The 24,583-nt window shown below is 46.2% G+C and overlaps 1 protein-coding gene across 3 annotated transcripts in view; it reads right to left on the bottom strand.

The window, feature by feature from the left end:
* The window catches only part of LOC147035419 (E3 ubiquitin-protein ligase Mdm2-like), a 38,680-nt gene extending 14,419 nt beyond the window's left edge, over window positions 1-24,261 (bottom strand). The window contains exons 1-4 of one of the 3 annotated variants that reach the window (XM_085898027.1): window positions 24,082-24,261; window positions 6,370-6,443; window positions 6,014-6,088; window positions 5,504-5,637 (exon numbers count right to left, since the gene is read on the bottom strand). In XM_085898027.1, the coding sequence (XP_085754153.1) occupies window positions 5,504-5,637; window positions 6,014-6,088; window positions 6,370-6,432 (272 nt within the window). In that variant the 5' untranslated portion in view covers window positions 6,433-6,443; window positions 24,082-24,261. Of the gene's footprint in view, window positions 1-5,503; window positions 5,638-6,013; window positions 6,089-6,369; window positions 6,444-23,631; window positions 23,651-24,081 lie in introns of those variants that run through there. The other 2 variants (XM_085898034.1, XM_085898042.1) reach the window with 2 other exon arrangements.
* Window positions 24,262-24,583: the final 322 nt, after the last annotated feature.

Here is a 24,583-nt window from a genome sequence, read left to right as displayed (position 1 = left end):
TGCTCCACAGCTTGATCTCTCAGACATCCTCTCCAGAATCCAGTCCATACAAGTGCTTAAAAGCTGTGGGGCCAGTACACACCCCTGATGAACTCCAGTAACAACTAGAAGTAAGTCAGAGATGGTACCACCAAATCTCACAGCACTCTCAGTACCAGAGTATAATTCAGACATCAGATTGATCAGTTTCTCATCTTTGAGCTTGTCAACATCCAGCATAGGCTGTGATGGTACCATTCTCCTTGATTTAATCTGCAACTTCAGAGTTGATACAACAAGCCTGTGGTGAGTATAGAGGAACTGAGCACTCCAGAAGACCATGTAGTTCTGGATCATCCTCCAGCGACCATCAACGAGCACATGGTCAATATCCTTTGCCACACCGCCAGCGTTGAAATACCAAGTCCAGTGATGAGCTTGTGGACGCTGAAACCATGAACCAGCCACCCTAAGTCCATGACTTCTTGCAAAGTCAAGGAACTTAGTGTTATTCAGGTTCACAGTTGCAGACCCATGGGGAGTACCACGTCTCATAACCATCCCTATCAGTTCCAGTCGATGCATTGAAATCCCCCAAGAATGGAAGTGTATCTCGTCTGGGGCACTGATCAACCACAAACTCGAGAATGGCATACAATGCATCCTTCACAGTGAGATCACACGCCTCAGTCAGAGCATGAACAGAGACCAGGGAAATGACACCGAAGGAGTGACGAATCCTTAGTCTCATAATACGCTTGTTGACCGGTGTTACCTCAATTATCATTGGAGTCAGCTTATTGGACACAGCTGCAGCAACTCCTTGGGAATGGTAACAATCAGAGCGACCAGACTAATAGCAGGTATAACCACCCACCATGATCTCGCTGCAATCCGGTCTCCGAACCTCAGAGAGAGCTGCAATACCGATGTCCAAACGCGTGAGCTCAGATTATATCAGAGACCGGGTGATCATCCTCTCTTCGGGATAGGACATTCCAGGTACCCACCTGAAGGGACCGCCTTAGGTTAACCCAAGGAGACCGCCGTCTGGTGGACGACACCTCAACACCACCCCGACATACACGACCGCAATCTGACCCGGGAAGGTTACCCCATGGTTTACCTCCCATCATCAAAGATTGGGGGTCCCTAAGGATTTGGCCCAAGCCTAATCCCATCATCCGGTGAGCTGCCCTGTGAAGGTCAGCTACACAGGAGGTAGTCCCACGGAGTGGGTTTTGAGATTTTTAAAATGTTTTTCGTATGTTTTGCAGAATGAAGGGTTTTACAGTGGCCGGAGTGCAAATCCTGCCACCAACCTCCTAATAAAAAGTAACCCAACTGCAGGAGGACGTCCACAGACAGTTGGGCACTCGACATGGATGACCGTTGCCTCACAAGGAGCTCCTCCGCCCTTTGACAGGTTTTATTCTTCATCCTGCTGGGTGTCCATATCATTCACCCTCCTCACCAAGAAACTTGGTGGGGAGACAGTTTCGTCACCGACAACCCGACCATGGAAAAGGTTAGTACAGGTTTACATGGTACCTGTAGTAAGTCACAGATCTAATCTGACCTGACATGACACCCCCCACCCTTACCCCCCTCAAATTCCCTCATCCTTGTGTGTTGATGAAATTCAAACAACAGAATCTGCACAACGATGCTTTCAGATTTGTGGTTTTATCAAGTAATATTTAATGCATTTTATTACACCTCAAGTTTACATAATTGAAGTCCCACTTGTCATTTAGTTGGTCAGTGTCGTGACGCGCTTCGAGCCATCCCACTGCAGCTCACTTTCGCTGGAAAGAGTCTGAACAGAATCAGAGCCTGGTAAAATTGCCAGCTGATACAGGATGTGTTAAACAAAATGTATTAAAGAAAAATTTATGACCCAGAATATTTGTTTGAAATGCGTACTGCACACGTTTCATCAATCTACCACATTTGTGAGTTTCCTGTACATGTGACGCGTCTTGTGCGTAGTGTATGGTTTATTACAAGAAGCTCGACCATGAACAAAAAAATCACTAAAAAAATAAAATTTGACGTGAATGTGTTGATTAATACACATCCGCTCATGTTACAAGTCAACCTATTGTCACGTTTGATCTCAATTGAAAGTCACATGAAAAAATTAAAGGTCACATGAGAGAGCACGAGAGACAAAAGAGATAAATAGGAGACAGACAACATCAGTTGCTTCCACCTTCAGTTATGGTCTGCAAAGTGATTTTCATAGGGCACATGACCTTTGACCTGTTAATCCCAGAATCTAATCAGTTCATCATTGTATTTCAGTCCATACTTGTGCCAAGTTTGGTTGAAATTACTTTCACTGGTCCACAAGGTATTGCGGTAAGAAAATGATTTTCAATCATTTGACCTTGAATCTTTTGAACCCAAGGTTGAATCAGTCAATCTTTGTGCTGCAGTCTATACTTGTGCTAAGTTTAGTTTAAATCCCCTCAGTGGTTCACAAGGACAAGGTTATGTAGTAACAAAAATCCGATAATATCTAGAGGGATGGACAAACCCACTGACTCGACAACATAATGCCTTCGACCTTCGGCTGTGGAGTCATGAACTGATGAATACAGATCTATTGCCTTTTCGGTCGTCTATAGATGATAGCCATGCTTGTGAGGTAAAAACAACGTGGCATTATAAGCAAGCTTGTTTTATTACCTCCACCACCGAAGGTGAAGGAGGTTATGTTGTCACCACTTTCTCTGTTAGTTTGTGGGCAGGATATCTAAAAAGGTTGTGGATGGATTCAGACGAAATTTGGTGAACAGGTTGGGTGTGTGATGAGGACGAATTGTTTAGATTTTCATGAAGATCCACATCTTGATACCAGAATTTTTAAAGTGATTCTTCACCATTGAGAGATGGTGCCAAAAACGATATATTGCACACTATCTCAAAAACTTGCGCATGGATTCGCATGAAACTTGGTGGATATGTTAGGTGTGTGACAAGGAAGAATTGATTCAATTTTTATGAAGATCTGGATACTTCCTAAAAAAATACTACGAATGTCAGGATCCAACAGTTGTTGTTTTACACGCTACATGTGAAGACGGTCCCATACCAAATAAGCATGGCAAGGAAATTTCAAAACACGCAGTTCGCAATGGGATGGCCCAAACTTGCAAAGCATCTTTAGAAACAGTGAGCCTGAGCTGTCTCGACTTATTGTCCAAACCCAGCTCCAGGACATAATCGCAACATGCCTCTAATGGATAAATTATAGCATGCAATTTGTTTTCCACAATTCCTGTCGACTTAATAATGCACGATTTGGACAAGATCAGAGTTTAATCTGGGACAAGGAAAACAAACATGCAATAAATTAAAATAGTACTTCACAAATCAGAATACCACACACATGTCCAAGCAACCGTAAAGAGTTGTAAAATAGCCATCCTCAAACATTAATGGTTTTTGAAATGTCTTTACTCAACATAACTCCATTTGGTCTCTAAACATGTGCTGGCAATCTTCACCACACATAATGTAAAGCCAATTATTGTACTACATTTAGCTTCCTCCCAAATGTACCAACCACCTCCAGTTCCTGTTCATAAGAAGCTCACCACTTTTTAAACTTTATCCTGTCTCGGTCTTTTTTTGGATTTTTTATTTTCTTTTTTTTCACTTCCTTGAATTCCTGATTAACCATCCCTCTATCTCATAATTAACAAGAGAGTTCATTGAATATGATACCCCACGCAGTGCTCAAGTATATACTGCACTTCAATTTTAATAAAATAATGATTTGAAATATCATTAAAAATAATAAAAATAATAAAAACCAGCACGTTCAGCATCGTTGAAGCAGTCTTATACATCACCCTTTTTAACATGTCCAAGTACTGCTAAGCTGGAGGTTCTTGGAAGTGACAAGATGGCGATTTGTGTTCTACAGTGTTGAAGTACACAAGTCAATTTAAAGAAAATAAAGATTTTAAAAGTCATATCAATTAATAAATTCAGGAATTTACCGCAATTGATGCAGTGTCTATTACACCATCCTATCCAACACATTACGTTCGTTGTTTGTGCCTATTTGTGTCCTTTACGACGTCCTGAAAAAAAAAAAACAGCAAGTTTCCCGTTTGGAAAGATTTTTATTCCCGCGCTTTCGAAGAAAAGCGGGTATATTGTGATTGTCTCCGCCGTCCGTCTTACCCTGTAACTCCTACACCGTTTGAAATAGGAACTTGAAATTTGGGACATAGTAGATACATGTATGGGGAAGTGCACAACACTGTCAGATTTTTGATATGACCCCTAGGGGCCGGGCCAGAGGGGGTGGGGTCATGGGGGCTGATTTTTTTTTTTAAAGTGTATTTACCATTGTACATGGTAAATTCTTTTATAAAGAACTTATGTGGCCCCCATGAGTGACAAACAGTCACAGGTTTTACTGTATTTATCTAATTGATTATGAATAATTATAATTAATATTATACACAGTTCATTCCTATGATTAAATTGATGCACAGTTCTATATTGCTGGACAGTGTTAAATTAATGTTTCATGAAATGTTGACATGCTTGCAATGACTTCTGATTTAGTAAATATAGTAAGTCTTTGGTCATAAAGCACATGAAATAGAAAAGAATAGTCAATCCATTTTGCAAGATAAAATTTCACCTGGCGTTAATGGGACAAAGCAGTGCGCGCGGGAATATGCGATGGTGTGCCATCGACAACGTAGTTCTAGTAAATTTTGACTGCTAGACAGTGTAAAAATATTACCTCACTCCTCTCTGCGCATGTGCAATCGGTAAGAATTCAGAGACAAAGCACGGTAAAAATGGCAGGTTTGTTTTCCGATTAATGTTCAAAATATAACATTCAATTTAAACAAGTTGCTCCTCGATCATAAACCGATGTTTAGATAGACAGACGGACGGACGGACATGAACCAATTGCTTAACCCCAGTTTTTGCTTCACACGAGGTAGAAATAAAAAACACTTTGATGTTCCAGTTGAAGTGTGTGTGTGTGTGTGTGTGTGTGTGTGTGTGTGTGTGTGTGTGTGTGTGTGTGTGTGTGTGTGTGTGTGTGTGTGTGTGTGTGTGTGTGTGTGTGTGTGTGTGTGTGTGTGTGTGTGTGTGTGTGTGTGTGTGTGTGTGTGTGTGTGTGTCAAGAACACCCCTACAAACACACCGCACGTTCGTGCTTCCTCAAAACGGTATGGGTGTGTGCATATATAATAAGCTTCCAAATTTGCTTTTTGGAAAATCCTGAAAGAAAAAAACACATATTCAGCAAATTTAACTTTTATTTGGCAAATGACAGCTTAAACCCTGCATGGTTGAATTATGGATTTCCAGGTGTTCTCTTTAACAGCAACACCAACTAGTTTGTGTAGAGTGCCAGTACCCCATCATAGTGGAGTGATGCTTGCAATAACATTTCTTTCACCAAGAATGGAAGCCACCACATGTTTAACCAATTATAGTTCAGCAGAAACACACAATTATCAATACAGGTCAAGCATACCTGGGCTCTTTTATGGAAAAACTTTGTACCCCAAAGACTTCTTCAAGGAGGTCACCCCTACAGTATACTATATGATGCTGCTTTTTATCAAAAAGGTGTTTGTTCTTGATGTATTGTCCAAGGAAATCAATTACCTTCAGGAAACAAAAAAGAATTGTTAGATTTTTTGACAGTTTGCATGGCTTGTAAACTATATCAAAGCCACGCATGCATGTGCAATGGCTTCCTGAAAAAAAGTTTCATTTATTGACAAATACAGGATGCAGACAATACCGGTTTTCAATATCACATACTGTGGAAAGACTGTTTACAGCCAACCAGATTTCAATCATGATACAAGTTTTCCACCAAGATGGAGGTTACGACCCAAGATTAACTGCAATATATATCACCGAGCACGATACATCAACTCATCATGTACACAACCATCTTCCATTCATAGCAAAATATGATAGCATACTGCAAAACTAGAATACCTTGGAAGTGTGTGGTTTTCCAAAAAGGTCTTACCTGTTGCATGGATAAAACATCACCCCGTGCTCCACCCAAATGCAGCACTCTTTGCAGTAGAGGGCTCGGTTTCACCTGCAGTCACAAGGTATAAAAAATACGCGATTCTACCTGATGTAAATAAAAGTACGGGGAAATATTAATCACCCTTGTGTTTCGCAGGAGTTACATGATGCTAATGAACGATTTAATTACATTGTGAATTTCTGCAAGCTTCAACAACAATCCTGTTGAAGCTTACAAATTATTGGCTGCAGAGTATGGGGATGTCAAGGGCAAACTCATATAAACACAAGTCCAGGTGACATTTGAATCACCCAAACATGTTGCATGAAAATGTCTCATGTCACCCTCACCAAGTCTTGCCTTTGGAAGCAACGCTGCCCCAACGTTTTCGGTTCAAACGTGCCGTCAGCCATATTGGTGAAATCTGTGATAAACAAGGTGCAAATCAATATCACTGCGTACACAAACGAGAGAGTTCATCGAATGCCTTACCCCACACAGTGTTCAAATATATTATTCAAATGAAATAAAATGATTTTTAAAATTCCGGAAGTTTAGCACCATCGACGCAGTGGCTGTTACATCACCTTATTTAACAAGTTACATTAATTCTTCGTGCCTTTATGATGTCCTTAAAAACAGTACTTTCCTGTTTGGAATGATTTTCTGTTTTGTTTAACTGACAGACAGACAGACACAGACAGACAGACACAGACAGAGAGAGACAGACAGACAGACAGACAGAGACAGACAGAGCAAAAAACAAATAAATATAAATGCACTCCTCTCTGCACTTGCGTGATCAAGACTAATTCAGGGACCAAGTACTACTAAACTACAGGTTCGTTTTCGGATTCATGTTCCCATTTGTGATCGAGGAATAACTTAATTAACCTCCGCCATCGAAGATGGACGGAGGTTACTGTTTTCACCCCTGTCTTTGTTTGTTTGTTTGTTTGTGAACAGTATTACAGAAAAACTCTTGGACGGATTTCGACAAAACTTGGTGGGGGATTAGGTATGGTCCAAGGATCATGCCATTAGATTTTGGACTTGGTCCAAAGTCCAATATGGCCGCTATGGCGGCCATTTTGAAAAAAAATATTTGAATTTTTGTTTTTGCATTTCTACATGTTTTAAGAGATTTCCAACCACAAAAAAAATTTGTTAGAGAAAAAAAAAATTAGAAATTTTGCAACTTTTTTTTTCAAAAAAAATTTAGATTTTTTTTTTGGCATTTCTACATGCGAGTCGATCTAGTTTTGTTTATTCAATCGTGGTTCAGTAGAGTGATCCGTTTTGACCTGCAATGAATGGGATATCAGGTTCACTTAAGTGACCAAGCAGTATTGACGGCGGAGGTTTTGCACTCCACCGAGTGCTCCCCCTCCAGTTTAAATTAAATGTAATATTTTGATCATAAACTGACGTCTGTCGACAGATGGATGGATGGACAGACAAAAGTGAACCAATTGCTTAACCCCACTTTTCACTTCGCGCGTGCGGGGTAATTCCATGAGCTGTGCAAGTCCAGCCTGTTAGGCTGCCTGGAGCCAGTACAATGCCAGCAACCTCAAGCAGACAGATTATTCTGACGACTTGGATATCCAATGAGCTAACGTCTTTCATTATAATTAAAAACCCCAAAATCATGACCAGACAAGAGCGACACAGCAATAAGATCACAGCAACTCTACACAAACTCCAGTTAACTGCAGTAATCGATGCTCATTCAAGTATAGTTAGAATATGGTGTACAATTTTTAGCTCATCTATGAAGGAGTCAAGACGAGCTCTAAAACCCAAACGATGTCCTTCAGTCAGACACTCAGTCAGTGGGTCCATTAACACTTTTTTTCCTTTTTCTCCAAACCCCTCCGAGGCGGCTCAACGGATCGTTTTGAAACTCGGCATGACGATTCATCATGTCGATGTGCAAAAAATCATGGAGCCCTTTTAAAAAAAAATCCATCCAGGTGGTGAGATAATTAGATAATTAAACTCAAAATGTAAATTACATTTGTATGTCCATCACATATCGCGAGATTCAATCATCTCATACAAGGGTGAATTTAAAATGATTTTAAAGCGACGTTTTGTCATTTAATTTTTAATCTCTTAATTTAATTCTATTATTAATTTTTTAATGTCATTAATGCCCTCTTGCTTTGACAGTGGGAAAGAAAGGGGGAGGTGAGAAGAGAGAGTTGAGAGAAGGGGAGAGAGGGGGAGGGGGTGTGGGCAGAGAGGAGACAGTCCTTTTAGTCCATTTTTTCGCCCCTTTAAGACCCGATAGACACCTCAGACCTCTTCAGCACCATTGACCCTCTCGACCCGTTAGACTGCTCAGACCCCTTGACCATTTCGACACTTTCAACCCATTAGACCTTTTAAGACCCTTTAGACCCGAAATACTTTTGGAACATACCCTTTAGACCTTGAGATCCCTTATGACACTTTAAACCCCTATTGACCCCTTACTGTATACCCTTTGACCTTTAGACCACATTTAGACCTTTTAAGACCCTTTCGACACTTTAAACCCCTTTATACCCTTACATCCTTCAGACCTCTTAGACCCTTTGAGGGTCCTTTCACAAGACAAAAACTAATGCAATGTTTTTCATCCATTCAGGATCCGCTCATCGTTCAAAGACTTCACTGCGCGAATACAATTGCGTTATCAGGCCTTTCAGCCCCCACAGGCCACTAAATTTCCATCAAATTTATCACCCAATTCACCCCAACTACGACCGCCCTCCATCGAGAGATGAGAGTCTGTCCTGCTTGGGACTATTCATTGTAATAATCGATGCTCAATTAAATATAGTTAGAATATGGTGTACAATTTTAGCTCATCTATGAAGGAGTCAAGACAAGCTCTTAAACCTTCCGGTTCTGGGTTTGGAGCGTCGGCAGGTCTCTTTCATGGCTCTCTGCTGACGATCTCAAAGTTAAGTTTCCGGTCGTTATCTGTCCCGTTTTAACTGTTTATTTTCTCACCTGCATGTTACTGTGTTCAGAGTTTGGTTTTGTTTCAAAAATCATGCTATTTTGTGAGTTTTCATTGACCTTGTCTTATCGGGTTGCTTGGGGCCGACCCATCCTTCCCCTCTCGGTGTACGATCGTATTTATTTGTATTTTCTCCCCATTACCTTCAATTCCTATCTTCCCCACTTTCCCAACGTCCCCGATCCCTCCCAACGAAACACTGTTTCTTGTCTTGAACCCCCCCTCCTCAAAAAAAAAAAACCTTTCTCCTTATACACTCATGAGTCTTGATCATTCTTCTTCTTACTCTTCTTCTTCTTCTTCTTCTTCTTCTTCTTCTTCTTCTTCCTCCTGCCGGCACACAATCTTTATTCTACTGAGATGACCCTGTCTCGCCATTAATTTCACGATTTCTTCCGACAACCTTCCATTCCCGAATCTTACCTGTTCTTCAAAAATACATCAAAAAATAATAATCTTCCTTGTATCCTTTCGATCTCTATGGAAGGACGGTGTACTGTACCGTCCACCAAACAGAGATGAATCCATCTACACCTCACTATCCGAAAACATGGACCAACTTCCATATTCTCGTCCAAACTCTCTCTTCCTCATATGGGGCGACTTCAATTGTCATCATGCCAGTTGGCTGGGTGTGGGTACCTCTGTCACCTGTCATGGCACTTCAGCAAAAGCTTTCTGCGACTCATTGGGACTGACTCAATCGGTCAATTTCCCGACCCGGATCTCAACCAATGGTACTCCATCTCTTCTGGATCTGATTTTGACAAATTTCCCTGACAATATCTGCTGCTCTTCCTCCACCCCGATTGGTTCTTCTGACCACGTCCTTGTCAAAGTGGACATCTCTCTGGCTATTATTGGAGAATCACCACACCACCGTCGAGTCTGGCATTTCACTCAAGCCGACTGGCAGGGTCTCCAAGTAGCCATCAAACTTATAGACTGGTCTCCTATCTCTACTTTCTCCAACATCAACTCGTCCTGGGAATTCTTTCAAAGAAACGTGCTCTCCCTCATGCACAGATTTATCCCCGCGAGTCTTCAGTTGTCCTACCCTTCCTCCCACCCATGGTTCACTAAAGCTTGTGGCGAGGCAGTTGTCCTGAAACAACTTACCTTTGCCTCATGGAAAAGCAAACCCAACTGAAGGTAATCTCAGTTCCTTCCATAAAGCTCGGAACAAGTGTGTATCTATCCTCAGGAGAGCCAGAAAACAACATCTTTCAAAGCTGAAGTCTGAACTTTCAAACCTCTCTCCCTCCTCAAAATCCTGGTGGCATCGAATCAAATCAGTTTCTGGTGTATGTTCCCCCTCCATCCCCTCACTTACCTCGAATGGCCGCACTGCTGATACCGCACGTAAAAAGGCTGAATGCCTAAACTCGGTGTTTGCATCGAAATATTGTGTCCAAAACCCATCGCTTTCTCTACCCACCTTACCCAGTCGCACCCAACCGTCCCAGGACTCTGTGTCCTTTTCTCCTGGCAAGGTGGAGAGCTTGCTGTCAATCCTCGACTCAGATTCTGCAACCGGTCTATACGGCATCAGCCCACGTGTCCTAAAAACCCGCTCCTCTGCTCTTGCTCACCCTCTCTCTGTTCTATTAACCCTCGCACTTGCTCAAGGTCATCTGCCATCTGCTTGGAAATCAGCAAACATTACTGCCCTGCATAAAAAAGGTGCAAAAATAGATCCCTGCAACTGCAGACCAATCAGCCTTCTCCCAATCATCAGCAAGGTTATGGAATCCATCATGGCTTCAGACATTAAATCCTTCCTCTTCTCCAATGGCTTGATTTCCGATCATCAATTTGGTTTCAGACCAGGTCACTCAACCCTGGATATGCCGCTTCTGCTCTCCCAACAATGGATGGAGGTCCACAATGCCAGACATGAAATCAGAGGCATGTCCCTGGACATATCGCGTGCTTTTGACACGGTTTAGGACCCTGCCCTGATCACCAAACTCTCTTCCTATGATATCCAAAGCCATCTCCACTCATGACTCACAGACTTCCTCTCTTGTCGCAGTCAACGTGTGGCCCTAAATGGAGTTCTTTCATCCCCACTTCCTGTCCAGGCTGGAGTTCCTCAAGGCAGCATTCTGGGCCCTGTTCTTTTTCTGGTTTTCATCAATGATCTCTCAGACTCTCTGGAAAATCCTCTTTATCTCTTTGCTGATGACTCCACCCTCTGCAGTACCATCGGTCATCCCTCAGACCGGCAAGTAACAGCTTCTTCGCTCACTGCAGATCTGGGTAAAATCACAAACTGGTCCAACACGTGGAACATGTCTTTCAATCCAGACAAATCTCACACTATCACTATGTCTCTCCGAAAGGACCGTTCAGAACCCCCCCCCCCCCAAACACTTTCTCAACAATCCTCTGGAGGAAGTCCTTTCTTTGAAGCTTCTGGATCTCACTGCCTTGACCTTTCCTGGGAAAGCCACATTTCAAACCTGGCCTCCAAAGCCAGTCGCCGACTGGGAATCCTCTGTCGTGCAAAGTCCTTCCTCGGCCCACCTGAACTCCTGACCACCTATAAAGCTTTCATACGCAGCCTGATGCAGTTCTGCTCTCCCCTATGGGCTGGTGCTCCTGCCTTGCACCTTTCTCGGTTTCACGCTGTGGAAACCAAGGCATTTCGGATCATTTTCATCTCCCGCGATGAGGCTGAGTCTTTGGGCCTCTCACTCTCTCACCACAGGCAGGTCGGTGGTCTTTCTGTCTTCTACAGTCTCCTCTCCAGCCTCACCGCCCCCCTGCTCTCTCTGCGATTTGTCTTCACAACATTTCCACAGGGCACTCAAGGCCCGCCAACAACCCCCTTCTGCAAAAAACTACCAAAATCACGAATCGCTGCTCACTTTCACTCTTTCATTCCTCTTTTTTCCCATCTTTGGAATAAACTCCCTCACTCTATTCAATCCTATTCTTCCCTCCAGGCCTTCAAAACAGCTGTTCACCACCACCTCTTATCATCCCCCATCCAAATCCTCGATCTTTTCTACCCCCGTTAATCGACCTAAGCCCACCTCCTTCAAATTTCCTGCTTTCCTTCCTGAAAGTCCCTGTAATGTCCATCTTGTATTCCCCATGTTCCCCACCCCATCCCTCTCCCTTCCACAGATCTCCTAATGTCTCTGTTGTCCCTCCCACTCCCACCCCTCTTGTCTCATGCCCGCCTTGCTGTGTGTTGTGTGTTCGCTCTCATACGAGCCTCGACAAGGTATACCAAAAAAATATATTAAAAAATTGCTGTCGTTGACAATTGACTGCAGTATAAAACCATTCACTATAGTATCATAGTTTGGTTTGTAGGTCTGTTTGTTTGTGGTTTGACTTGTATGCACTCCTAAACTGCTGGATGGAATGACGACAAAAAAAATTTATGAACTTGTACGGGGGTGGGGGTGTCCGGGAAGGTTTTAGGACTTGGGTGGTATAAACAAAAACTGCAGTGGGGTGAAAAACTATACTGGTACTGTAGTTAATAAAGTATAACTGCAGTGATAATGTAGTTGTATTCTAGTGAAGTGAAGTGTGTTGCCATTTTACATAGAGTATACTATTGAAGAAAGGAAGTCGAACTAATTTTTTTCCTCCAATTTACCAGTGTACAACTTTCTGATTCTGATGTACCATACCATGTTACAGTACATCGGTGTTGCCAAAGTAATTACTGGTTATACAAGTTAGCAAGAGTATACTGGGTGGTTTGCCATTGCCTTCCCAGCAGCAGTTACGGTAGGAATTTGGAATTTGTTCATGATGCTGGTGATACCTCACTGACTCTTCGCAAAGGACACCATGGGATCTGTAACATCCACCAACTAATGCTGGCAGACAGGACGACAGACAGTTTAACATTTTAATGTCCAAGCAAGGGACGACACACATTGATTAATCACCACCAATCACTGGTGTGAAACAACAGGATGACGGTTTTGAGCTGGGTCAGGATTTGAGCCCAGGCGAGACAACTTAGAGGTGAGTGTGTGTACCTCTTGGCCATCCTACCAGCCATTGTGACCTACAATTGAACTGCAGAGCAATTAGAGTACAATACGTTTTTGTTACTGTAGTACAACTACAAAATGCACTGCAGTAATACTATAATATTTAAACTGTAGTACTCGAGAGTACTTTTTAGGTACTATAATACAACGGTATGATTGGAAAGCTCTTGCCCCAAAACTTTTTTTTTTAATAACAAAAACAACAAAAAGTTTAAAACAATAATGAATCAAAATAGAACAATTAAATAGCAAATACAATTCAATTGATTACTCAATAAATTATGTCTCGCCTTTGCAAGTCCAAATGATTGTAATTGGATTGAAAAATACATCACAGGACGTACCTGTAGACTGTAGAGGGTTTTCCGATACAATCTGTTCTTGGCCACACACACTACATGCCCAAAAGTATGTGGACACCTGCTCGTCCAACATCTCATTCCAAGATAATGGGCATAAATAGGGAGTTGGTCCCCCTTTGCTGCTATAACAGCCTCCACAGTTCTGGGAAGGATTTCCATGAGATGTTGGAACATTGCTGCAGAGATTTGCTTCCGTTCAGCCACAAGAGCATTAGTGAGGTCAGGCACTGATATTGGATGATTAGGTCTGGCTCGCAGTCGGCGTTCCAATTCATCCCAAAGGTGTTAGATGGGGTTGAGGTCAGGGCACTGTGCAGGCCAGTCAGGTTCTTCCACACCGATCTCACCAAACCATTTCTGTACGGACTAGGCTTTGTGCATGGGGGCATCGTCATGCTGAAACAGGAAAGGGCCTTCCAGAAACTGTTGCCACAAAGTTAGACTTGGAAGTACAGAATTATCTAGAATGTCATTGTATGCTGTATCGTTAAGATTTCCCTTCACTGGAACCAAGGGGCCGAGCCTGAATGATGAAAAACAGCCCCAGACCATTATTCCTCCTCCACCAAACTTTACAGTTGGCATTATGCATTCGGGAAGGTAGCGTTCTCGTGGCACCCACAAACCCAGATTCGTCTGTCGGACTCACAGATGGTGAAGCGTGATCACACCAGAGAACGTGTTCCACTGCTCCAGAGTCCGATGGCGGTGAGCTTGACACCACTCAGGCCGACGCTTGGCATTGTGCAGGATCTTCGGCTTGTGTGTGGCTGCTTGGCCATGGAAACCCATTTCATGAAGCTCGAGACAAAGTGCTTGTGCTGACGTTGCTTCCAGAATCAGTTTCGAACTCGGTAGTGAGTGTTGCAACAAATGATTTTTCCATGCTACATGCTTCAGCACTCGGCAGATCCTTCTGTGAGCTTGTGTGGCTTACCACTTTGCGGCTGAACTGTTGTTGCTCGTAGATGTTTCCACTTCACAATAACAGCACTTACAGTTGACCAGGGCAGCTCAAGCAGGCAGACATTTGATGAACTGACTTGTTGGAAAGGTGGCATTCTATGATGGTGCCACGTCGAAAGTCACTGAGCTCGACAGTATGACCCATTCTTCTGCAAATGTTTGTCTATGGAGATTTCAGGACTATGTGCTTGATTTTGTCATCGATGGGTGAGAATGAAATAGCCAAATCCACCAATTAGAAGGGGGGTGTTCGCATACTTTTGGCCATGTAGTGTATCAAGTCATCATTTTCTGTTGATTCTTTTTCAGATGTATTGTCAAGGGCCAGATCAGATCTGTGACTTGCTACAGGTATGCTCCTTGTGGGCGGAGGGCGGAGGAGCTCATTGTGAGCCAAAGGCCATCCATATCTAGTGCCTGACTGCGTCTGCGGACATCCTCCTGCAGTTGGGTTACTTCTTATTAGGAGGTTGGTGGCAGGATTTGCACTCCGGCCACTGTAAAACCCTTCATTCCACAAAATACAAAAACGCAAAGAAATCTGAAAACCCACTCCGTGGGAGTACCTCCTGTGCAGCTTCCCTTAGCAGGGCAGCTCACCTTATGACGGGATTGGGGCAAAGCCTTCGGGAACCCCAATCTTTGATGATAGGATGGAAACCACGGGGTAACATTCCCGGGTCAGATTGCGGGAGAGTGTGTCAGAGTGGTGCTGAGGTGTTGTCCACCAGACGGCAGTCTCCTTGGGTTAACCTGAGGCTGTCCCTTCAGGTGGCTGCCTGGAATGTCCTATCCCTAAGAGAGGATAATCACCTGTCTCTGTTATCATCTGAACATCGGTATTGCAGCACTCTCTGAGGTTCGGAGACCGGATTGCGGCGAGATCATAGTGGGAGGTTACACCTACTATTGGTCTGGTTGCTCTGCTGGTTACCATTCCCAAGGAGTTGGCGTAGCTGTGTCCAAAAAGCTGACCCCAATGATAATAGAGGTAACACCGGTCAATGAGCGTATTGTGAGACTAAGGATTTGTCACTCCTTCGGTGTCATTTCCATGGTCTCTGTTTATGCTCCGACTGAGGCGAGTGATCTCACCGTGAAGGATGCATTCTACGCCACGCTCAAGTCTGTGGTTGATCAGTGCCCCAGACGAGATTAGATACACTTCTAGTCTTGGGGGATTTCAATGCATCGACTGGAACTGATAAGGATGGTCATGAGATGTGTGTTGGTCCCCATGGGTCAGGAACTATGAACCAGAATAGCACAAAGTTCCTTGACTTTGGAAGAAGTCATGGACTTTGGGTGGCCAGTTCATGGTTTCAGCGCCCACAAGCTCAACGCTGGACTTGGTATTCCAACACTGGCGGTGTGGCAAAGGAGATTGACCATGTCCTCGTTGATGGTCACTGGAGGATGATCCAGAACTGCAGGGTCTACCGGAGTGCTCAGTTCCTCAATACTGACCACCGGCTTGTTGTCGCAACTCTGAAGTTGCACCTTAAATCTTGGAGAATGGTACCATCCTAGCCTAGGCTGTACGTTCACAGGCTTAAGGATGAGAGGGTAGCTGAGGAGTTTGCGAACAAGCTGAGTGGAGATTTGGGGGGGGTCTGGGTGCTTTGGGAGGTCCTGAAGAGTTGTGGAATGCCTTCAAGACCACCGTCCTTGATGTTGCCGGTGGATGTCTTGGAATTCACCAAAGGGCAAAGAAGAATTTTGTCTCTCAAGGGACACTGGATACCATTGATCAGAGTCGCAGGGCCAGGCTGAATGGCAGAACTGAGCTGTTCAGGGAGCTGAGGCGTAAAACTGTACGTGCACTTAGGGTGGACAAGGAGGCCTATGTGCGAGGAATCTGTGAGGGGGTAGAGCATCTCCTGTGGTTAAGTGATTCTCGTCCTGCTTACAGTGGAATTCGCGCATTGCGTTCATCCAAGCCCAACCCTTGATGTACTGCAGTTAGAGCAGAGGGTGGTAGGCTCTCGACAGAGGAGTCTGAAGTGAAGGCCCGCTGGGCCAGTTAGTTTGAGCGGTTGTACCAGGCAGATCCACCAGCTGTCAAGTTTGACGTCAGGGGTGTTACAATCCCTGTTTCTGACCCTCCAATCACCTGTGGTCCACTTTCGCTTGTGAAAACACAGGCTGTGGTGAACTGGTTGAAATGGACTAAAGCTCCAGGGACCTGTGGCATCCATGCTGAACTTCTCAAGGCTGGTACAAATGCTGCAGTTGTGTTGTTGCATGCAGTTCTGTGCTCTGACTGGAACACAGACATCATCCCAACCGACTGGAAGAGGGGCCTTGTTGTCCTTCTCTGGAAAGGGAAGGGTGATCGCCAAGACCTGGAACAACTACTGAGGGGTGACGCTGCTCTCAGTGCCGGGCAAGGTCTTTGCTCGGATAATTCTTGATTGGGTTCGCCACCATCTGCTTGAGCACCAGCGTCCAGAGCAGTCAAGCTTTACACCAAAGAGGTCAACGATTGACCATATCCTTGCTTTTCGGGTCCTCAGCGAATGCAGATGAGAGTTTCGGCAGGGGCTGTTTGCAGCCTATGTCGATCTCTGTAAAGCGTTCGATTCAGCGAATCGGGATGCCCTCTGGAGGATTCTTGGTCTTCGTGGGGTGCCACCAAAACTGATCGATCTGATGTCTGAACTATACTCTGGTATGGCCGGACGGAGGCCCCTGGAGTACCGGCGGAAAGTGGATGCAGTGACGCGCTGCTTTGGCGCATGCTCCCGTACTTGACCTGACCTTGTTCAGAACTGGTCTGATCTCCATCAAATTGTAGTTATTCTTCTCATGAATGCATAGTTGACAAGGATTCAATGGTTGTCAATGTGTAAGCTGCCTGATTAACAAAGTCATTGATGTTCCACTGATGCATTGCCCTCATAAGCTAGAACAGGAAGTTGGAAATTGACAAGGGTGACAGTACACAATGACCTCTTCTTTTCAAAAGGCAATGAGATCTTAATGTCCACCATTGAATGGTAGATGGGACAACCGACCGATTGATGCAACACATTACTTGAACAAAGCAGCAGGGTGACAGTCTCATCTGGGTTTCATTCTTGACCAGCCAATAAGCTATTAAAATGTGGGTTCACCAATTGAGAGTCTGGGTTATACTGTCAACCTTGTAAATTTTGTCGTATTTCCCATAAAACAACTTGAAGCTAGAGTGTACGAGGTGCCGTGGAACACGAGAAGCAAGCGTGCCAGCATAAACTCCGCTTTATTGCGCGACCAGAAGCACATTCCTGCCACCCCTAGCGGGCGAGGCATGATATACGAAAACCCAATCACGTGACACAGCACACTCCTCCCCTCGTAAAATGACAAGTCAAATGATGAAAGGACAATCATAACATGGCCACCTGAAACCCATCAACACTCATAATCCTCCAAGTACCGCGGCCGCACCCTGACCCGTCTCGGGCGGGAAGCGCCGCCAGACAGTCCAGGCTCAGACGCATCCCGGCTCGGTCGAGGTGACACCCTCGCCGGACTCGCGCCATCCGCAATACCAACCGCCCCCGGCCGACCAGCCTGCCAGACGTCCCCGGGTAGGACAGCATCAGGCGAAAACCCCTGGGCGTCGGCACATCCGGCCCTGGCGATACAACGTCAGGTGCCGGCGACATTACGGGTGGGGGTCCCACATCGTTTGGCCTGGGGAGGTGTGGGGGGGGTGTGACGCTGAACAGCAATCATGCATTTGGTCCACGTGCCGCTTCCACACATCCCCACCATCAGTCCGCACCATGCAATTCGCCGGCCCCCAGCACCACAGAGACCACCGCCGGCACCCATTTGGAACTGTGGAAATAATCGCGCACCATTACACGCTGTCCGACATCGAAGCCGCGCAGCCGCGTCGGACGCGACACCGCCCCACTCCCCGACCCTCCAGGTCGCAGCAAATCCAGTTGTTGTTCATCTTTCGGCTGCTCCCGTTAGGGGTCGCCACAGCGGATCATCCGTTATGATCCGCATACTGATTTGGCACAGGTTTTACGCCGGATGCCCTTCCTGACGCAACCCTGGTCGCCTCTTACGACACAGGGATCAGGATTTGGGTTTCGCCATGATTCCAGGCTGCTCTGCACCCTGCCCAGTGCAGAGCCCCCGTCCTCAAGCGATCCTCCAACCCAAGCCTCCGAGTAGCCGGATTACAGGCGCACGCCACTACGCCCGGTGTCGCAGCAAATCCAGTCTGGACCGCAATACCCATCCATAGAGACGAATGGCAGGCGAATCACCCGTGACAGGATGAACTGCGTTCCTGTAATGGAGCTAAAAGACATCGACCACAGTTTGCACAGGTGCAACCCCCCCCCCCCTGCGCAAAGCCCGTTTCAACATCTTAACAAACGATTCAGCTTGCCCATTCGTCTCAGGATGATACGGTGCGGACCTTAGATGTCGAATAAACTCATCGAATACACCCGCGATGAACTGCGGACCATTATCAGAGACCAGGATCTCCGGTAACCCTTTATTAGCAAAGATCGTCCGCAGTTTCTCTACTGTAATGTTTGCCGATGTATGCTGCATTACTACAACCTCCGGCCATTTAGAGAATGCATCGATCACAATCAAAAATATTTTGCCATTAACCGGCCCCGCAAAATCTACATGGACCCTCTGCCAGGCTCTGTCTGGCGCAGGCCATAATCCCGAAGCTCGACGCGGGTTATCAGCATCTGTTTGGCACGTGGCGCAACGCTTAACCAACTGCTCAATGTCTTTGTCCAACCCCGGCCACCACAACAGGCTACGAGCAAGACTCTTGGTCTTCACGATGCCAAGGTGACTGACATGCAGTTCTTCCAAACACCGATGCCTGAACCTCGGTGGAATCACGGTCCTCATTCCCCACATTATGCACCGTTGGACCAACGACAGCTCCGCTGCGCGTGACGTGAAAGGTTGAAATGCCGGTGTCGAAGGCAGATCGCTCCAATTCCCCGTAGAAATCGCCTAGATGACACGGGCAAGCACCGGATCACGAGCCGATTCCACCGCGACCTGTCTGGCCGTGACCGGCCCGCTTTGGACCTGGCCCAGCGCGAACACATCGACCCGGTCGGCCAACTCAGACGCAGCTGGACCCTCTGCACATGGCAAGCGTGAGAGCCCGTTGCAGTTAGCATGCTTCTCAGTGCTTCGGAACTGAATATCATAATCGTAAGCACCCAGAAACAGACACCACCGCTGTATTCGCACGGCCGCTACCACCGGCACCCCGCGTTCGGGTCCCAGGTTGAATTGAAGCGGTTTGTGATCCGTCTGCAAAGTGAAATGCCGCCCCAGCAGGTATTGATGAAACCTCCGCACACCCCAGACGAGGCTGAGAGCCTCGCGCTCGATCTGGGCACATCCCCGCTCTGCTGCGGACAAGGTCCGGGATGCAAAACAAACAGGCCGCTTGGAACCATCGTCCATCCTGTGGGAGAGCACTGCCCCGATGCCATATGCAGAGCTATCGCATGCCAATAGGAGCGGACGCGCAGGCTCGTAGTGCATGAGGACCGTATCCTCTGTGAGCAGCTGCTTGACGCGGTCGAACGACGCCTGGTGTGCAGGCCCCCAAGCCCAGCGCTCGTCCTTCCTGAGCAACCGTGTTAACGGCGCAAGTTGTGAGCTGAGCCCTCGCACAAACCTTTGGTAATACTGGGCCATACCAATGAACGAGCGCAGCTGCGTCTTGTCGCGAGGCGGTGGCATGTGTTGAATCGCTTCCACCTTCCGAAGACCTTTCAACAGCCCCTCCGGCGTGATGATGTGCCCGAGGTATTCCAAGCGCTGCTTGAAGAACGCGCACTTGTCCCTGTTCAAGCGCAGGCCGCACGCTTCTAGCTTTGTCAGCACTTGGGCAATGTTCGCAAGATGCTCGTCCGCCGTTTTCCCCGCAATGAGCACATCGTCCAGGTAGGTCTGAGCGGGCAGGCCAATGCAAACCTGATCCATGGCTTTCTGCCACAAAGCTGGGGCCGAAGCAATCCCAAAAGAGTCGGGTATATCGATAGAGTCCTTGACACGTGTTGATTGTCAAAAGCTCGCTCCTCCCGGGATCCATCGGCAGGTGAAAATATGCATCACGCAGGTCTAGCTTCGTGAAGTATCGACTCCCCGCCAATCGCGCATATATTTCATCGATTGACGGCAATGGATATTGCTCCACGCTGAGCCCCGGGTTAACCGTGGATTTGAAGTCCCCGCACAATCGGACGTCTCCATTCCGTTTCAGCACCGTGACAACCGGGGTGGCCCAATCTGAGCACGACACCCATTTGATCACTCCACAGGCCTCCAGCCTATCCAGTTCACCCTTGACCTTGTCCCGCAGGGCATACGGCACCGATCGTGGTTTACAAAACCGAGGAACCACACCCTCCTTCAGGAAGAGCTTTGCCTCCATGCCCTTGAGTTTCCCAAGGTTGTCGCCAAACAACCCTTGATGTCTTTGAAGAATCTTCTCCAACTGATCCTCCCATCGGCTCGGCACGGGTTGCACAAGGTGAACTGCGGCCCAGTCTAGCCTGATGCGGGCCAGCCAATCTCGGCCGAGGAGAGATGGTCCCCTCCCCCGCATGACGTACACCAGAAGCGTGGCGACCTGGCCTTGGTATCGCACAGACACGTCTGCCACATCGACTGGCGTTATCTTCTCGCGGGTGTACGTGAACAGCGTGAGGTTGGACCTGATAAGCTTCAGGCCGTTGAGTCTACGCCGCGGTCTGTTCGCCGATGATCGACACAGCCGCTCCCGTATCGACCTGGAACGTGATCGGCGTTTTGTTCACTTCGACTTCCACCGTCATCGGGCGCGCCGCCGCCGGGCCAATTGAAAACAGGCCCATCAACGGCCGCCGGTTCCGCCCCGGGTCGCCTCGCACATCACCGTCCATGACCTTAACGGTGGCCGGCGCCCCACGGCACACACGCGTCAGATGACCCACCTTGTGACAATTCAAAGACACGGTGCCTTTATACGGGCACGCACGGCGCAGGTGTCGTCCGTTTTCAACCATCCTCGTTTTCAACCATCCTAGTCAGCCAACTAGAGTGTACGAGGTGCAGTAGAACACGAGAAGCAAGCGTGCCAGCATCAACTCCGCTTTATTGCGCGACCAGAAGCACATTCCTGCCACCCCTAGCGGGCGAGGCATGATATACGAAAACCCAATCACGTGACAGCACAGAAGCCACTTCCATAACCCTTGTTCAAGCTTAAACAAACAAGCAGCAGCCGATGTTTCCTTTGAAAGTATCCATGAGTATCATATGGTTTGGGGCAGTCTGTCAGTGGTGCTCTGACTCAAGGCAGGTTGTGCTACCAAAGCAGTCTCATCTCAAAGATCACACTGGGTGGTTTGCCTTTGCCTTCCTAACTAGTCAGGCAGGACTTTGGATTATGCGTGGGGAGCCGGCACAAAATGGCATAAGACTGTGGGATATTTAACATCCATCAGCTAATGCTGGCACATGAGACACCCAGATGATTAGTTTTTATTGGTCCATCATGCCCGCACCACCTCCACACTCCCCAACCCCAAAGAGCACACCAACCAGAAATCCACTCAATGGACATGGATACATCACAGATAGTACATAAACAACCGCAACATGTCATGAAATTGGGAGGGTAAGTGAGGATGGAGAAGGGGGAGGGGGGGGTTGTTAGGGTTCGGATCCCATTCACTCTGCCACCTCCCTCAATACTTTTGGATGCAAGATATCAATCAATTTCAATCAAGAACCAACACACATGATCAATTTTACCACTTCCTTGAGGAAGGTTCCAATCCCCTTTCCTTTGGGGTCATTTGATTCATCCTGTCTGCTGATACCCACATCCGAGCACGACAACGGAGTGCAGGTATTACATTCCCAGCACTACTTTGCAATTACATTCCCAGCACTACCTTGTAATGCAGGTATTACATCACGAGCACTACTTTCGAATGCAGGTATTACATCACCAACACTACCTTCTCATGCAGGTATTGCATCAGCACTACCTTCGAATGCAGGTATTACACCACCAACACTACCTTCGAATGCAGGTATTACACCACCAACACTACCTTCGAATGCAGGTCTTATATTACCAGCACTACCTTTTCATGTAGGTATTACATCACCAGCACTACCTTCTCATGCAGGTATTACATCACCAGCACTACATTCTCATGCAGGTATTACATCACCAGCACAGGTATTACATTACTAGCACTCCCTTCTCATGCAGGTATTACATCAGCACTACCTTCGAATGCAGGTATTACATTTCCAGCACAACCTTGGAATGCAGGTATTACATAACCAACACTACCTTCTAATGCAGGTATTACATCACCAGCAAGACCTTCTCATGCAGTTTTTACATTACCAACACTACCTTGGAATGCAGGTATTAAATCGCCAGCACTAACTTTTCATGCAGGTATTACATCACCAACACTACCTTCTCATGCAGGTATTACATCACCAACACTACCTTGTCATGCAGGTATTACATCACCAACACTACCTTCTCATGCAGGTATTACATAACCAGCACGACCTTCTCATGCAGGTATTACATCACCAGCACAGGTATTACATTACTAGCACTCCCTTCTCATGCAGGTATTACATCACCAACACAGGTATTACATTACTAGCACTCCCTTCTCATGCAGGTATTACATCACCAGCACAGGTATTACATTACTAGCACTCCCTTCTCATGCAGGTATTACATCAGCACTACCTTCGAATGCAGGTATTACATTTCCAGCACAACCTTGGAATGCAGGTATTACATAACCAACACTACCTTCTAATGCAGGTATTACATCACCAGCAAGACCTTCTCATGCAGTTTTTACATTACCAACACTACCTTGGAATGCAGGTATTAAATCGCCAGCACTAACTTTTCATGCAGGTATTACATCACCAACACTACCTTCTCATGCAGGTATTACATCACCAGCACGACCTTCTCATGCAGGTATTACATCACCAGCACGACCTTCTCATGCAGGTATTACATCACCAGCACGACCTTCTCATGCAGGTATTACATCACCAACACAGGTATTACATCACCAACACAGGTATTACATCACCAACACTACCTTCTCATGCAGGTATTACATCACCAACACAGGTATTACATCACCAACACGACCTTCTCATGCAGGTATTACATCACCAACACAGGTATTACATCACCAACACTACCTTCTCATGCAGGTCGTGAAGAACGAAGACACAATTGAAGTTCGACTTCATCGAGGATCGACCCAAGTTATAAAACCCAATGGTGGTCACGCTCCCAACTGATCCCACCACCCCCAACGACAGACAGGTGGAGTGAATGAGAAACAAAGAAACATCGACACGGACGGACCACGTCGGCGGATGAGAAACCAAACGACGAACCGAGAGGTTTCAGACACGAAAAGCGACTTAAACAACCGTGAGAGGAAACAAGGTAAACGGGACATAATCTCGGACAGGAGGGATAAAACAGACAATGAAAAAGGACCCATTGTTCCATCCACCACGGGTCTCCCACCAAAATGGACCCAATTCACGTGACCCGTTCCTCGGTTGCTCTTCGCCATCACCTCACACGTCTTGTAAAATTTCTCACAAAGCGGTTTCCCACTTTCACACAATCATACTCACTCGTAAGGGTGCAGATTCAGCAAGAGTTCGTTGAGGGTCTGGTTTAAAAAACGAGCGACAAGGAGCGACGAGGAAAATAAAATAATTCCTGCAAGACACCAACTTTGGGCAAGCCTCAACAAGCCCGGATATCGCTCAGCGCGCGCAATCGGCCGTTTATCCCGCACCACAACCCTCGCACTCCAACGTTCAATCTCTTTATTAGCTGTTAGAAACTTTCACACGTTTATTAAAATCCACATTTACCTTTATATATTTAAAATTCAGCTTAAACTCCGCACCCAAATAAAAAAAGAATTACGTTAACAAAAATCTATACACCGCCTACGTAGTAACCACCTACCGCACTCAAATAAAAACAGAATGACGTTTTAAAAAATCTCTACACCGCCTGCGTAGTATCACCTACTACACCGCACTCAAATAAAAACAGAATTCCGTTTAAAAATAATCGATACACCGCCTACATAGTACCATCTACTACACCGCACCCAAATAAAAC

The sequence above is a fragment of the Eptatretus burgeri genome, chromosome 1 (genome assembly GCF_056783735.1).
Source record: "Eptatretus burgeri isolate ZD-2024b chromosome 1, Ebu_testis_v1, whole genome shotgun sequence".
NCBI classification, from domain to species: Eukaryota; Metazoa; Chordata; class Myxini; order Myxiniformes; family Myxinidae; genus Eptatretus; species Eptatretus burgeri.
The sequence above is the reverse complement of the archived record's forward strand: the minus strand, read 5'-3'. Positions and strand labels throughout refer to the sequence as shown.